The sequence below is a fragment of the Choristoneura fumiferana genome, chromosome 23 (genome assembly GCF_025370935.1).
Source record: "Choristoneura fumiferana chromosome 23, NRCan_CFum_1, whole genome shotgun sequence".
Classification (NCBI taxonomy): Eukaryota; Metazoa; Arthropoda; class Insecta; order Lepidoptera; family Tortricidae; genus Choristoneura; species Choristoneura fumiferana.
The window spans coordinates 11306689-11322841 of record NC_133494.1 but is presented as its reverse complement, the minus strand read 5'-3'; the positions used below and the strand labels follow the sequence as shown (position 1 = coordinate 11322841).

Sequence of the window (16153 nt, the reverse complement as noted above, 5' to 3'; positions counted from 1 at the left end):
TGCAACCTCGCTATAATATTTAATTGGCGCTTGTTGGAGTCGTTACTTTTAGACTGGGCACAATAAAAAAGGATTTAAAAACACAAACCAAACCTAATTCAAGACATAGTGTAATCGATTCTACTCTCGATTCTGAGCAAACTAACTACTTTCTGGTTTTCAGTTATTTAATTAACACCTACAGTATCTCTACATACCTAGCTAGAAAAATAGGTAACTTGTTTTAATTGGTTAACTTATTTAGAACCCGTTATTGTTTGTATAATTAATCAAAATTTACAATAGGTGACTTCAACTTGTCTTGTCCAACATCCCTTTTAGTAGTCAAAGGGTCGTGGATTCTGATAACAATGTCCGAATTTGCATTTAAATATAAGTAGCGCCCTTTCCTACGATCGTTGGGGACTAAATGACATGTTTACATTTCTTTGCTTATTCCATGCGAAGGGATAATGGGAAGGAGCACACGCATTTACAACAATACATAACGTAAAACAAATTTCTCCCTGTTTGCGTTCCTAATGCGTGCTGCAGATGAAGGCCGAAGCAGATATAGAGAAACAGCGATAATGCGCATTTCAATGCATTCGTGTGTTCAAGGCCGTTATTCACCGGCATTAAGACAGGTGTCGCAGTTATCGTCACGTTCTCTCTAACATAACGTTCCAATCTCCGACATTTCAAGTGCTACTTTCCCATTTTACCGTTGTCTCGAAGGGGTTTACGTCTTGATCGTTACGTTTGAACACAGGGAGACCTACACTTTGCGGCGCTCGTACGCCTAAACTATTGATTTTACGAAAAAGTTGCAAGAACATAAACTGTAGGAAATTTTCTCTAATTTTATTTTGTGTACCTTAGTATGATGATGATGATCTTAGTCAGAAAGGAAATATCGTAAAACAAACTACTATAACATGCCAAACGAGATGGCAAAGTTCAAATTCGAAAAGAGCACATCAAAATCTATAAAATTACTAATTTTCACTAAACACACATACACTCAAAACTAGCTGAAAACTTTCCAGGTAAAACTACCAAATGACTGTATCATACAGAAAAAGCTAAATGATTATGCCATTCATATATATTTACTTTAAACACCACGTCATTTACGGAAGCAAAAATATTAAAAAACCTTCTACATATATCATAATAAACGTAAGTCATGCCATTCTTGAGTAATTAAATAGTACAGGTAGGCGGTTATGCGAAGCATTACAACCACCTGCGTCCTATCCGTGAGTCGCTTTATACACGTTACTGGTCTTTAGCCGCGGCTTCGCTCGCGTTAAACATTAGATCTGGCATTCTCGAAAACAGGCGAAAACTTAACATTTCTTCCTTACTTATCTCCAAAAGGATTGGTTCTAACATTGAAAAAAAAAAAAAAAAAAAGTTCTATAGGTACTTATTTTAAATTAGCATAGGAATTTTCCGTAAAATCTAGAAAAGTACGGAATCCTTTCAAAATGTTTAACTCACACTTGACGAGTTTAAAAAAAAAAGCTTATCAGAACACATGATGAGTTTTTATATATATGACTTAAATGAAAGCAGCTAGAATAGAATATTTTTTGGCTGAGTGTCACCTTACGGTGAACAAGTTTTATGCTGGAAATATAACAAGAGTAATATTCTGCGAGCGACACGGCAATATCATCGACATTGCACTACGTATCACGAAGACAGCAGTTAGGCCGGGTACACCTAATAAAATTTTCTATGCAAGTTTGAAAGTCCTACATTTTCAAAGAGCCAGAACCGCATTTAAATAATGTCCCTCTGTAATATTGTTACCTGAGTCATTTACATAATTTTAAAACAATAAAACACTCTCAGTAAAACTTAGTTGCAGAACTTACAGGCCTTGCAAATACAATTTTATCGTACAAATGGTTCTATGCGGGGTCTTTAATTGCATCTTGATTACGTAATGGTTACTTTGAGAATTAACATGTTTAAGAAGGAAGGATATCTGATTCCACGCGTCTGGTTGGGGCGACCAGGGTCAAGTTGCGAAATGTCCACAAGGCGCGAGACGAGTCGTGAATTGTGAATAGTGCAGCGAGGGACGGCAAGGTTAGCTACGCTGACACTTGACGGCCTCTTGGACAATTATTAAAAAAAATATTTTGACACTCGCATGTTCTTTTCTGCGGAACTAGCTTTTAAACTACTTTATTAACTGCTGGTTTAGCTAGGATCGGCACTTTTTACTGGGATCGTATGTCTCTGTTAAAAAAAAAAAAATTGGACATCATTACCTACCATATACGTAATTCTTGCTATAACGTAGAATTATACTACAAACACGTAGTTGAATTAAAAATGCAGTTGATTCGGCGGCAACCGCAATCTAATTTATTACCATTGATAGGATCATAACGCGGTCATTGTCGTGACATCAATTAAATGCCATGAATTCTCTTCCGAAGCGATATTTTTCACTGCAAAATAAAACGCGTGAAAATTAATGGCCTATCCGGGAGTGGAGTACTCGGCACATCGGCATCGGGAACGCCCATAACACTGGCTTTTAAATCAAACTTTACATTAAATTCCCAACGTTCATTACAATTTTGTGAAAATAGATTGCCTATTTTGTCGAGGAGATCAGAGATTACTGATTGATTTCGGTCAGTTTTTACTGACATTTGCAATCGTTGAAAAAACATTCCCATGGAACTTGTTGGATGCATCCGGTGAAGCGTTTGCAAGCATCCCGAATAGCAAGATGAATTACGGAGAGGTTTTCTCCATCAGTCGGCGGCGAGGATCTAAGATTCAGGGGGCGATTAATCACATGGGAGGACGCCAGATAAGCGCCGGGCGAGGGACCGGGAGGGACGCAACCGCAGCCACAGCTGATCGCTCGCTTGCGACCTATGATTAACGCTCTCGCTAGGATACAATGGAATTTTACTGGAGCAAACGAAAACGAAATTACCACTTACAATTCATAGTTACGTTGATCTATTGCTGCTTGCTAAGTGAACATCAGTAAAGATACCATTAAGGCCCAATGGTTAACTGCTGGATTAAGGGACTACTATACCACAGAATATATAATAATAGTACTAACGTACAGAATGGCCACGCTCCACCCCGCACCGGTTCGAGGTTACCCCACCCCTCAAGCGCAGATTGCAGGAAAACCGCAGGAAAGCAGTCGGGTGCGCAACGCGATGTATGTCGGCCGCACGGCACTAAGTTCGGGAGCAATAATTTTGCGTAATGGTAACGGTACCCTACCTACTTTCTGTTTCTAAATAAATAATGATTTATGAAATTATCGCGATTAATACATAAAATAACTACCTACCGAATAATACGTTTAAGTTTGTAGTCGTATATCTATTGTAATTGAAAATAATAATGCCTAAATACACAGACACACACATTTATAAATAGGTAAGATTAACGATTACATTTATTTGCAAGTATCTTTGTACCTTTAAATGTCATTGGTAGCACTTATTAGGGTTTTGCGATAGTCATAGTCAGCCCTGTGTATCTTACGCACACATTGACGCGTGTACAGACATCGTCGTGCCTATGTAGATTCAAAAACGCGTATTTAGTACGGCGTGGCCGCCGTGTGACTATACTCAGAATATAAGCTAATTTCTAATACTTATATCCCTAACTAATACTCATAGTTTTTTTAAATATATTTAATTTGTTTTGTATAATTTGAATTTTACAGCGCATTGGTGTCTAACTGTAATGCTTTATTTTTTTGTTGGAATAAATAAATAAATTATATATATGTATTTGTCCATTAAGATCGTTAATGAACATTCGGCTTGAGTATTAGGTACGCATAAGATAATGTTCAACCTCTAAGACATTACAGAAACTTGTTAAGGATCTTAACAGTCAATGGCTCTCTGGCCAGGACAAGTGTTCCCCTGGTTCTTGTTGCAAGCCGAAACGCTCCGCCGACCTTCTGTGTACACTTGGTCAGACGATGCGCGCGCATTGCGATCAATATCTGCGACCGACCGCCGCTGCGCCGAGTTCGCACCACGCGCTCTCAAAATTCGTGGTCCTACTCTTTTCGCGATGCAACCTTTAACTAACTTGTTTTTAAAGGTATAATTTTTTCAACACTCATCATTTATCAGTATATAACCACTTATTTTAAAAATGGCAGTTGCCTTTGAAGCGCGAAAGTAGAGACAATCATAAAAATTATTATCAAGGGCAACTTCATTTACGACTACTCGGAAAGTTTTACAATATCGCCCTAACATGTACATATGTAGGTACACATAATGTATCTACACTGTATTGAGCAAAGTAAAACACATGTTTCATATGTTTTTGACGTATTTTGTGATACTGCGAGCTTTAAGTTTAATTTATGTTGTGATTATTTTATCAAAAAGTTCATAATCTTTAGTAATTGACATTTCATTGCAAGTGTCAGTTTATTTTTGGGCTAACCATAGCGCTCATGCGAAGTATAATAGGTAACTTACTCATAACTGGTAAACTGACATTGGAGCCGTTTAATTGAATCGATTCTCGTTTATGGTTCACGCCACCTATCGAATAATTGTTAAAGAGATTTGTTTTCATGTGTGTTAAATTAAAAGTAAAATGGGCAAAATTTACATCCATTTAAAGTTGCAGGCTTTAATTTTCTAACATTAGTCAATAATGTTCAAATCTGTCCTTTTTTTCCAAAAATTTTTTTTTTCTTGGTCAAAAAAAAGTAATTATCAGGTAGATTTTGAATGAACTCAGCCATTTGTCAAAGTTAATGAAAATCAAGAAGAACACGACGAATAAGAACAGAAAGTTTTTCGCATTAATTAATTTATTAATATCTGCCACAGCGGAGCGTGCAAAAATATCTGACACGTCCTTCCGGCCCTAGAAATAGAGTCGTATCAGATATTTATGCACGCTTGTTGTGTCAGATATTGGTGCTGGTGACTGTACGTGTTCGTCTCGCGCTAGGCGTTTTAGTAGTACCTACATTTTTCTCGCTCCAAGCTTTGGATCTGAATCGCATCCTAAACTTGTACAGGATTACTGTATTATATTTCTTACGCTACGTCCCACTAATTTAAATCGCTAAGTACCCAGATCCGGCCAGTTTCATAGCGTTTTTACCGATGCCAGGAAGCAGTTTTGTCTCCAAGCTTCGGTCGGTGGCTATCAAGAAAAAAATCTCGACAAAAACCAGTCCCACTCACTTGTTGTGAATTCCAATAGCACCTGGTCCGTATTATATGTACCTTGGAATACCTTTCATTCGACCAATTATTGAACGTTAAAACGAGACGACAATCTTGAGACAGAAAAATACATTTTATTCATATTAAAAACATACCTACAAAAGAAAAAAAACTAAACATGAAAGCTTAGTTAGTATTGATTACTGATTGATGACTACCATACCGTCATTTCTTTAAAAATGACAAATTAAGTACTTAATTTCGAGCTTTAAACATCATTATTAGTCTTAACATGAATGGAAGAAAAGTCTAGTTGATATTAGGAACAGGCGATAAACTTTTCTTTTCAGTCCAATTAAATGAACTCGTCGATTCATCGGTAAATAGAGCTGTTTATTTTCAGGAAAGCAATGAAAATGTCCATTGTAAGGTTCTTTTGTTGGAAAAATAATGTGGCTCTTCATTCTGATCGAGTTAATGTTATACGTATTGAAAGAAAAATTTCTAATGGGTATACTGAAAAAGACAGAATATGGAACACTACCTACAGATAAAAATAAATAGCACAAATGGATTATGTACGCGTACAGTTTACAGACTGATACTGTCGTAGATAACATTCACCTCGTATTAATTTCTCTTAAAAGTGCGGAAATGTAATCAGCCAAGTTAGTAGTTTTTGCGTGGTCCCAGTATAAAGTTACCCAGCAGTAAGTTAGTAGGTAGTTAAGTTAGTTAGCAGAGTTAGTATTAAGTTAAACACAATAAAGCTTTATGTGAAAGCATCATATTTGATACTGGGTTTAAGAATTTCAAAGGAGAAACAAAGTTGGGACTGTTTGCGTCACCTATCCTGCAATGCCATCGTTTAAGGTTTGAGCAGCAGTTAAAATTTGTAGGCAAATTATGGAAACACTAAAATTTAATGGTGTGGTAACTGAGTATCAAATACAAAGTTGTTATAAGTTATATCAGGTTACCGCAGACCCTGACCACCGCTGCGTGTTTGTGAAGCGCTTACCTGAGCTCGCTCGTAAACGAAAATCCTATTAGGTGTGTGTCCGGCCAGACTGTATAATGTTTCCTCTTCGTGCACAATTATTATGTCATGATAGTATCCAATATCGTTTAAAGGTAAGCCAAAATAGGTTTAGTTAGCAAACGAAACGGAACAAGAGCGATGGACGGCGTCTATAATTTAATGGTGTAGTGTAGACTGTAGACATTGGCATCGCAAAATAGGCCTCAGGAAGCGACAATAGAGGACTGCTCCCCCAGCGACACAATGACGGAGTGGGTGGGCGATGTGCAGAGTTCACTGAACGCCATTGTAAATCTTCAGGTACTGAATCGAATGTCTGCGTCTTGTTACCTTATACAACTGCAGAATATCACTGTTCACTCAATGGAACCTAAACTATTTGCAAAGGGGACCCTGAAGCAGAAATGATTTGAACACGGAAAGGATATTTCTATCAATTCTTTGAACGATTTAGGTTTGTTAATGATAATGACGGAAAAATGTGTTTGCTTTTATCTAAGGCCTCATTAGTTTAACGCGTCAGGCGAGGAGGGAAGCTTATCTGTACTAAAAAGACTAATTATAAAAGATAGGTGAATTTACTCTATGGTAGATGTCTTTCTTGAGCTTGTTCCTGTTTCTAAAAAGTTGTATTTTGTGATTTAAAATGGTCTCTAAGCTGGAGAGCTTGGTGTGTTGCACTACAGCCACTGTCAGGGCACACGTGTTGTCGTAGTTAAATATAACCGGCGGTTCAACGCACCACGGGGGGCGTGCCGCGTCCGGCTAACCTACAACGAGATACTAAATTCTAATACCTTCAAACGAACAATTCTCGTGTAAGTATTCATTTATTTATTTATTTTGGGAATCGCGGAAATCGCTCAACGATTTCGATAAATTTCGAGGGTTATTCCGGGACGAAACATCAATCTAGACTTGTCTCTAGAAAAACGTGTGTTTACGAGTTTTAGGCTGAGCGAAGCCCCAAACATGAGTAAGCTTCTTTTTTCTTACTTAATGTCGATCGACACTTCGTATTCACATCATCCTACTCACTAAAACGTGAACGTTTTTAATGTCACTATCACGCAACGCAATTGTCTGGAAAATATAAAGTCAACCACAGACGAAGTCTATTTTGGAATGTAGTGTTGAAGCCTAGAAGGCAATCGGGAAACCGCTGTCATATAATTGCGGTGAATACGATGATGATACGAGTATCTGGTCGCTTCCGTCATATAACGCGCCAGAGGAATCAATCATAAACAACACACCAAGTCTCGGCTAGATCATATTTATCATATGGAAGACTAACAACAATCCTTACTAATATTATAAATGCGAAAGTGTGTGTCTTTATGTTTGTCCGTCTTTCACGTCGAACGGAGCTACGGATCGAAGTGATTTTTGGCATACAGATAGTTTATGGGGCCGAGAGTGACATAGGCTACTTTTTATTCCGAAAAAATGCACAGTTCCCGAGGGAACAGCGCGCCATAACAGAATTCCACGCACGTGGGCGAAGCCGCGGCCAAAAGCTAGTTTTAGATATAAAGTGGATTGTTGCTCCAACTTGACACTCCTGGCAGACGTGTTAATTTTACGACATGCCCATGATCCATGTTACACGCAGTATTCCACTGGAGAACAAAGGTGGGTGATGTTGTTATCGCATGCCCGTAGGCAAGGTAAGAATGAAACAATGATCTTGTTACTGTTACATAATGTTTGAACGTGGCTACCTACATGCGTAGTTACCTTTCTGTGTGAAACTAGTCTATTGTAAGTAGGATGCTTCAGTTTTGAGGAATTATCAATAGACCAGATATTGATAAAGCCGGTGTTGAAGTGTAAATACTCGTAAAGCATACATTTTTAACAGTAACTAGTATTGTTTATCTTAATTAGGTATAATACGAAGGGACAAGAAAATTCAATATAACCGACAATATTGTCACGACAGTCGCTATTGCAAAATGTTGTTTAACGTCCGGTTGCTATTCCACAGAGCATTTCTTCGCAACCGCTTGCAGTCAAGATGCTGCAACAAAATAGTTACCCAATTTACGGAAGAGTGAGCAACTAGCAAAGCGGCTGATAAAGGCAATCACTGTAAATTGAGTTAGAGTTGCTTCTCTTTTTATTTTAAGTTCTGTACACCAATACTTTGTTCCGAGTGGGTTCAATTTACTTTGGCGGTTTTGTAGGAATCAATTTTGTTAATTAATTAAGAAACGTTCGTGAGCCGTCGTTGTTATTGCCAGTAACAGTCTGCTCAAAATATAGGCTATAATAAAATTGTAATAAAAAGGGGCCGAGAAATTGCCCAAAGAATATTTAATAATAAAGAGCGAGTTTCGAATACTTCTACGTTCGCATATTTAATGGCAAGGATTAAGATAGGTAATTTATGCGGTTGCTCACAAGATGTAGCATGTGAATAACCGCGAGTTGGGATTTTTTAGGCGTGCCCACGTCGGCTCGGCATAAAGACAAAGAGGTTCGCACGGCCTTGCTGGCGTGTGCCATGCTGACAGGCTGACGAACGCGGAAATGCCGAACGACTGCCGCCTACGAGCTTCACGAATTAACCACTAGCTAACTACTAGCTCCACGATGATACTTGGATTAGATTATTTTTGTTGCCAAGCATGTAGTTACTTAGAGACCTTCGAGTTGAACCAAAAGTTTCGTATTAAAAAAATTGATTTTATTAAATTGGAGATAAGCAAGGTTTGCACTCAAAAATTACACAGGATTTTCTTTTTTATCTTTGTGAATTTTGTTAATAAAAGTTATGTGAAAAAATGCGCACCCTTACTTTTTTTATACAGAGAAAGTGCAAGTTCCCATGGGATGCAGCGCAGAAGCAGACGATGATGCGGCCAATAGCTTACTTAACCTACGTATCATCGATATTATGTTTGACGAGACATGGGCTTGGGCATCGCACAGCACAATTCAGTGACGCGCGTGGACGTTCTCCCGGCCGGCGAACGCCACTTGGTCGCCACATATGTTAACATGCTACTCCGGCACCGGTACACTGAACTCGGCCAGATAAAATGTTGCCGGTTCGAGGAAACGGGACAAGAGCCGACGCCGGGTTCCTTTAGGTGCGCGCTAATGGAACCGTGAAGCCGCGCGAGTATATTTAAAACCAGTTCATTGACTAAAACGCTGCGAAACGCCGAGGGATGAAGGCACTGAAATATTTTTTCTCATTTAATCTCGACAGTAAACAGGATGGTCTGGAAAATTAATAAGCAAGGATCTTCCACTTTAAGCGCTCTGATTTGATAACTCGCAACAAGGGCGAAATAAAGGCATCAGAATTACGAAATATTAAATTTTCCAAGCGATTACCCGTTCCGAACTTGAAAGATTATTCTCGCTACAACGGCTGCCAAGCTCAATGAAGGTTTAAGAATTATCTACCCAATTTTTTACAGCTATTTTAATGCCAATCTAAATTTCTTAGCGACCCTTGAATATCACTTATATCAGGTTTTTTATAAGATGTGTTTACAAAAACCGAAATGGTATGGTTTATAAGTCACGTAGCCACCTAACAGCAACATGTTACCGTAGAGGTTTACTTAAACAACTGTTTTTAGAATAAACACGTTTCACTAACAATGCCATCGTTAGCGATGATAAGTGAATTAATAAAGTACTGCAGATGCAGCAGCAATTTTGCAACAAAAGCAGCCAGATAAAATAAACTCGAGCAATCTATCGGCTAAAGTGTGATGAACAGCAATAAAGTCTGTGCAGCAGTGGCTACATCTAGTTTTGCACGTACAAAAATGCCACATTCCCTATAGATAGTTAGTTATACGGGGAGATGTTGTAGAGTCCGGGCAACTCCTTGGGGAGAGGAGATAGATTGCCATTGTACACCACACTTTGAAGCACACAAACTTACAGCTCATATTATTTGTCAGAGCAATACGTTACTTTAAAGTTTAGGGTATTTTTACCTAACTTTATTAGAACCGCTTACCTTCTGCCGGAACAGTTTGAAGCTTCTTTCTATCTGAATTATTCTTGTTTGTATTCCAAGACAAATATGAAAAAAAAAGTAAACCTTATTTCCACTTAGAGTAAAACACTGTCAACATTCAAATTCTACGTGACCTTGAAGGAACATCGCTTTTAAATGACTACGTGGAATAATTAAGGTCCCTTGATATTTATGAGCGAGTTCCTATCAAATAGACACAAGTTTATTTCTTTGTATTCAACTCGAAGTAATAAATACTCTAAATTAAGTGATTTCAGATTAATAGCTCACCCTCGTACTCGTGACAGTTATTGCGGAATTGATTTAGCCTCATTTTAGAAATTGGATTTGACTATACATAGTTGACTATTTATATCAAGAGCTATAGATATACTCAGTAGATAAGACTACTTCAAACGTAACAAATTGTATCTGAATAAGACGGCTGAAATTTTGATTTAAGTCACGTTATCGTAATTCCAGTATGGATTGCCACCAACATGGTATCTCCGATTTCGCCGTGAGCTGCGAGCGTCAGCGACGCGGGTGGTACGCCCTTCGGAATATAAACGTCTCGTAAATGTTGGAAGACTACTTCAATTCGAACACTATGACTACATCAGCTTTTTGAATGTTCGAATAAAATATATTATTGCCCGCAATTGAATATTTATATCAAAAAATCATATAAAGTTAAGTTTAAAATTAATGTTACGTACGCGTACAATAAAGCGCCAAAATGAGATTCATTGTGGAATGAAGAAAACATAGCGGTGCGGGTAAAGGCATTTCTTTATCAGGTGACAAATAATTTTAATTGTTGTATGCTTATTGTTGGATTCTTGTTTATGAATATTAAATGCCAACCAGCAAATATATTATTGTTTTAACAAACGCATCATAACATTGTGTCAGTGGAATTGTATCTTACGTTAAGTTTTGAGACGGAATCGAGATTCATAATGCATAATAAGATGAAGAACAAATATCGTGTGTCGCATAATCCGTGAATAGATTCCTTTTACGATATTTTTGCAGATCGATAATATAAAGAGTGGTTCAGACATAGAGACCTTTTGTAAATATGTAAATTGCTACATAACGAAAATAATTACACAAAAATTGAATTACGTATTCAGTTTTACTTTACAATAAATACACAAAAAAAATTACAATCTAACAGGACCTTGTTTAGTACATTTCAGTAACTTGGAGCGAAACCGAGCAAACAGTGGTTTTCCGGATCTGACAGCGATTTCCTTAGAAATCCGCTTCCAGATTCGCTTCATGGCTGGGATGCTGTTAGCTGGCTTATTTAACTCGCAATATCGCTGCTTACAAAGAGCCCAAAACTTTTCAATCGGCCGAAGCTGTGGTACATTTGGTAGGTTGTCCCGTTATGACACAATGGCGATTCCAGCCTTTTTGAGTTCATCAAGCACAGGTCTAACATAATGTGACGTTGCGAGATCTGGCCAGAACAAATTAGGCCTTTGTGTATTTAGCTTTCGAATAAATGGCAATAAGCGTTTCTTAATACACTCTTTTAGGTATATTTCCCCGTTTACTGTACGGTTAGTCACGAAGGGCTCGGAAATGTGCCCCTCTTCAGAGATGGCCTGCCAGATCATGTAACGGCTTTCTAATTTCCCAGTCGGGAGTAGAGTGTCTTCGATTGGTGTCTCTAGTTCATCGTCTGACATGTAGTATTTGTCTCCTGGTACTTGCGTCAGATCCAGCGGCACGTAAGTTTCATCATCCAAAACGAAAAAAAAAAATTTCGTCCGCTGGGTATATTCTTGTACAACTTAGCTGCACCCTTAATACACCGATCGATCGATCTGACTTTGGTTATATTTAGGGCTGCGTCTTTTCTTTCTGCTCCGAATCCCAGCAGCTTTCTTTACTCGCCGGTACGTAGACAGGGTCAAGCCAAGTTCTCGTGATGCGACGCGGTCAGATATGCTGCGATTTTGTCTAGCCTTCTTTAACACTTTCTTTTGCAATCTGGGCGTATTAATAGTCGGTTTCTGGCCAGGAAGCGGCCTGAATCCCACTTGATGTTTGTCTACGTACCGTTTGATAACATTTAGGATGGTCCGGTCAGGTACATTTTGCTTGCGAAAGTGATGCAAAGTCAGTAGAAAATTTTCAGAATAGCGTTTGTAGAATTCTGCTCAGTATTCGTGCTCGGTACGTTTCATTATATTTTTTTTGCGAGATATAATACACAAAAATAGAAATTAGAATAAATGAACATTTATAATTCATTTAACATTTAGTCTAATTGTTAATTTTCGTAGTCATAGAAACGGCTTCAAAAATCGGCCTCTATATCTGGACCAGCCTTTAGGATGCCCTGAACACACCGGGTTGACTATAAAATCCATCAATCTATTATAGTTTAATTAAAAAGATAAGTACACTTGATTGATTGAAGCATTACTTTGTCAGAGTTCCATGCTAGTGGTCGGTTAGTGGAGTAGCAAGGTAAAGGTTGAGGTTAAAAACAATAATTTCACTAGTTTACTTGTCAGATTATGCAAACATTCATTTAAGATTGGACGTTCTTTCTACTCTTAACTATGAGCAAGAAACATTGGAGTCAAGAGCCATATTCGTCTACTCCGAAAACTAAATACTTGCATCGGAATATGACTATGGTACAGTATTGTTTTGTAATAAAACCAGTTTTATGACAATTTGACCTCTCGCGGTACTGATACGGGTGATAAGAAATTGCGTCGTTATTATCATAGCAATTGTGACCAATTTAGCAATAACAAACCATTTCTAAGCGTCACGATCGGTTATTATTTAATTGCTTACACACTACAACTACTGTAATACTTAGGAATTGGTTATCTAGCGCATTTAGAATCACCTTAGTAAACAGTGACAATAAAAAATAGCTAGTGTAGGCAAACGCTAATTTGAAGGTTTCAGACTTTCTTGCAAACGAAATGCTCCAAAAACATACATTATTAAAGACATGATTTAACATTTATTTTATTTTCCCTTTGTTTAAAAACAATAGTAGAATATTTATGCTAAATGATTCAACAGTGTCATAAACATAAGGTTAATGAAAATCGTAGATTGTCAGGAATGCTCTAAATGTTTGAAGGTTTGTTTCAAAAATACAGTATGTAGTATTGAAGGTGTCCGACCGTTATTAAAATTTTGAACATTAAAATTTGTTATTAAAATATTAAGAAACATCACAGGAAGTAGGTCCTATTTGCCTTTTCCTTAAAAAAAAACCGAAGAATCGTGCATGATTATATCGAAAAACAAAATGTACAAAAGATTCCAGTCTGAAGAGATAAACCTAATTTATAAGGCAGTTTTAGATTTTATCTAGCAAGACAATATTATAGCTGTAGAGACGATAAATATTCATGAAAATAGTTAAAAAGCTAAAAAAAATCATATCAACTATTCAAGTGTCAAACAAATCCTAAAGCGGCAATTACACTGAGTCGTTCGCCGCAAAAGTGTAAAGAACACGGTAGTCGGCTGCATTCGGTGAGCGACAGCTACCACCGCCTTAATATGGCCGCCGCAGTAGACAGACGGACAGACTAGTAAAGGCGACGGTCGTTCGCCGAAGTAGTTTGAAACAAATTCGGCGACCGCATTAGGTGAACGACGCTGAGTAATTGCCGCTTTACACTGTTTTACAAGAAAACATAAGTAAAGTCCGTCGTGTTAGATATTCATGCATTAGTTGCATAATAACAACAGTGAGTAATTATTACAACATCGATAACAAATGCGTGCAAAAATAATATACACAATAGCGACGGTGACGAATATTAATTATCAACGGTACAGTTAGGGCATTAAATTAATCGGTAGCTACCTAGTTAGGTCAAGAGCAGCTGGCATTCCAGCCTGCAGGAACCACCACGGCGGCAGCGGCGTGCACATCCGCTGCGGCGGCGGCCCTCACGTGAGCATGCACCGCGACCACTCCGCCAGTCCTCAGCACCCCCACAGTATCCCGCACCAATCCCACATTCACCACTCACACTATGAAAACCTATGACGACAATGTTAACGCAGTGTCATGGTTCAGCGCGTCTTAATTGACCTGGATACAGATAACCGTGACGCAAATCGTGTGGAAACTTAAGACTCACTCCTGCAACAGCCTCGACGATAAAACGCAAATTTCCGGCTCGCGAAATCGAGAAAAAATTAATTGTCCCCAACTAGTGTAATTAAATGTTCGCGGAAGTAGATAAATAAGGAAACGTGATCGTAATTGCATCGAAATATCTATTGACGAATAGCATCACGATGAAAGGCGAACAAATGAGCTCTGAGCGTAGTAATAAAAAAATATAAAGCAGTAAAAGGGCCGAATCGAGAGACTGGATTTTTCAAAACTTTAGGGGAGTCAATAATTAGAGGGAGCTACTAACCGAGAGAAGTGAATAAGGGTTGTTATGGCAGCAAAGTTGGGGTCGATAAACTTTCAGATAAAGTTATAAGAGAACATAATTAGCAAGTTTTACCAATAGAGTGTTTGTTGACGTGACACGCGGTTGTGAGTAGGTAAGCTTACGGTGTGTATCGGTTGGAATACGGTGAGGCTAGAATCGCGAGTTCGGTAAGCCTGAGGCGCGCGAGGCGATCGGCCGGTGCGTCGCTCCGTGTCGGACTGACAGCGGAGCGGCCGCGCGCCCCGCGCCTGGCGCCCGGCGCGCCATGTGCCGCCCTACGATAACGCGCCCTACCGCCGCCATCCGCGCCCGCGGCCGCCACTCGGCTTCACCGAACTGCTGCCGAGACGACATAATCTGACAAAATTCATCATGACATAAAGGCTTCCGTGACAACACTGATATAATACTTTTCTCTTAGAAATAACAGCATCCGACAGATGCGAAACGACTACAACACAGGATTCATGTTAATAAATAAGATGTTCGCGAAAATATTGTTCAATTCTCGAGATATAATGAATGGCTAATACAAATACATAATATCTACTTAAAGGTAAAATCGTACAACGAAACGAATTACTTTTTATAGTGTTGCGAATTTAGTAATACACAGGTGTTTTTTTTATAATTTGAGAAGTATTATGTGAGTGAGTTGCACTTAAAAACGTGCGAGATTATTAAAAACAGTGCTTCATTATCTAACATCTTGATGTAGTCAGGTTCGAGTCTCAAGGCGACGTTAGATCTAGGAAACTTGACGCATTAACATGGCATTAACATTTTAGACAGATGAAGAATAAATAGTTACCTATCATCTGCGGAGTTCTATAATTTTTCGCCAAACATTGTTTCGCTGATTATTAGTTCCCAACCAACTTTTCGCATAATTTCTTGTCGCCAAATGATGACTTGCTAACTTATCAAAACAAAGATTGTTTTATTTCCCAACCTTACAGTTACGAAAGGTTTTTTTTCATTATTCTCATGTTAGGGATATTTTAAACGAAATATTAAAAAAGACGACTCTGCACTCACCGGCCGCTACCGCGGCACACTCGCTTCGCTCGCTCGGCTTCGTGCGCTGTTTGCTCACGGTTAAGTTAACACGCTCCTCCTCGCTTCGCTCGTCGTCGCACGTAACTGGACCTTGTCACGCATTAAATTTCTGTTGCCATACTTACTTGTAACAAAACTCTTACTTGTCTCAGCTCAGGCAAGTTCTGGCTTATGCACTGATGACACGTTATTCGTTTAATAGTTGTTTGGCCTAGTGAAAGATTTGACAAGTGATAAGTTTTCCAAACTTTTTGAGTCATTATGATATACTGCTTTATAATAATTCGACCAAATGACACGTTGTCATACAAAACTTTGGTAATAGTTAGTTGTCAAAGTGAATCATCGGTGAAACGTTGGCCAAAGAAAATTCTGCGAAAAGGCAGAACACCCTTCTGCGGGCATAGAAACCATTACATTC

At 38.5% G+C, this 16153-nt stretch overlaps 1 protein-coding gene across 5 annotated transcripts in view; it reads right to left on the bottom strand.

Moving 5' to 3' along the window:
* gus (splA/ryanodine receptor domain and SOCS box containing gustavus) overlaps nt 1-16153 on the bottom strand; it is a 59170-nt gene that overhangs the window by 34204 nt on the left and 8813 nt on the right. Inside the window, exons 1-2 of one of the 5 annotated variants that reach the window (XM_074105920.1) lie at nt 14746-14902; nt 14088-14369 (exon numbers count right to left, since the gene is read on the bottom strand). The exons of 1 other annotated variant lie outside the window; for it this stretch is intronic. In XM_074105920.1, the coding sequence (XP_073962021.1) occupies nt 14088-14155 (68 nt within the window). In that variant the 5' untranslated portion in view covers nt 14156-14369; nt 14746-14902. Of the gene's footprint in view, nt 1-14087; nt 14903-16153 lie in introns of those variants that run through there. 3 more of the 5 variants (XM_074105921.1, XM_074105922.1, XM_074105919.1) reach the window with 3 other exon arrangements.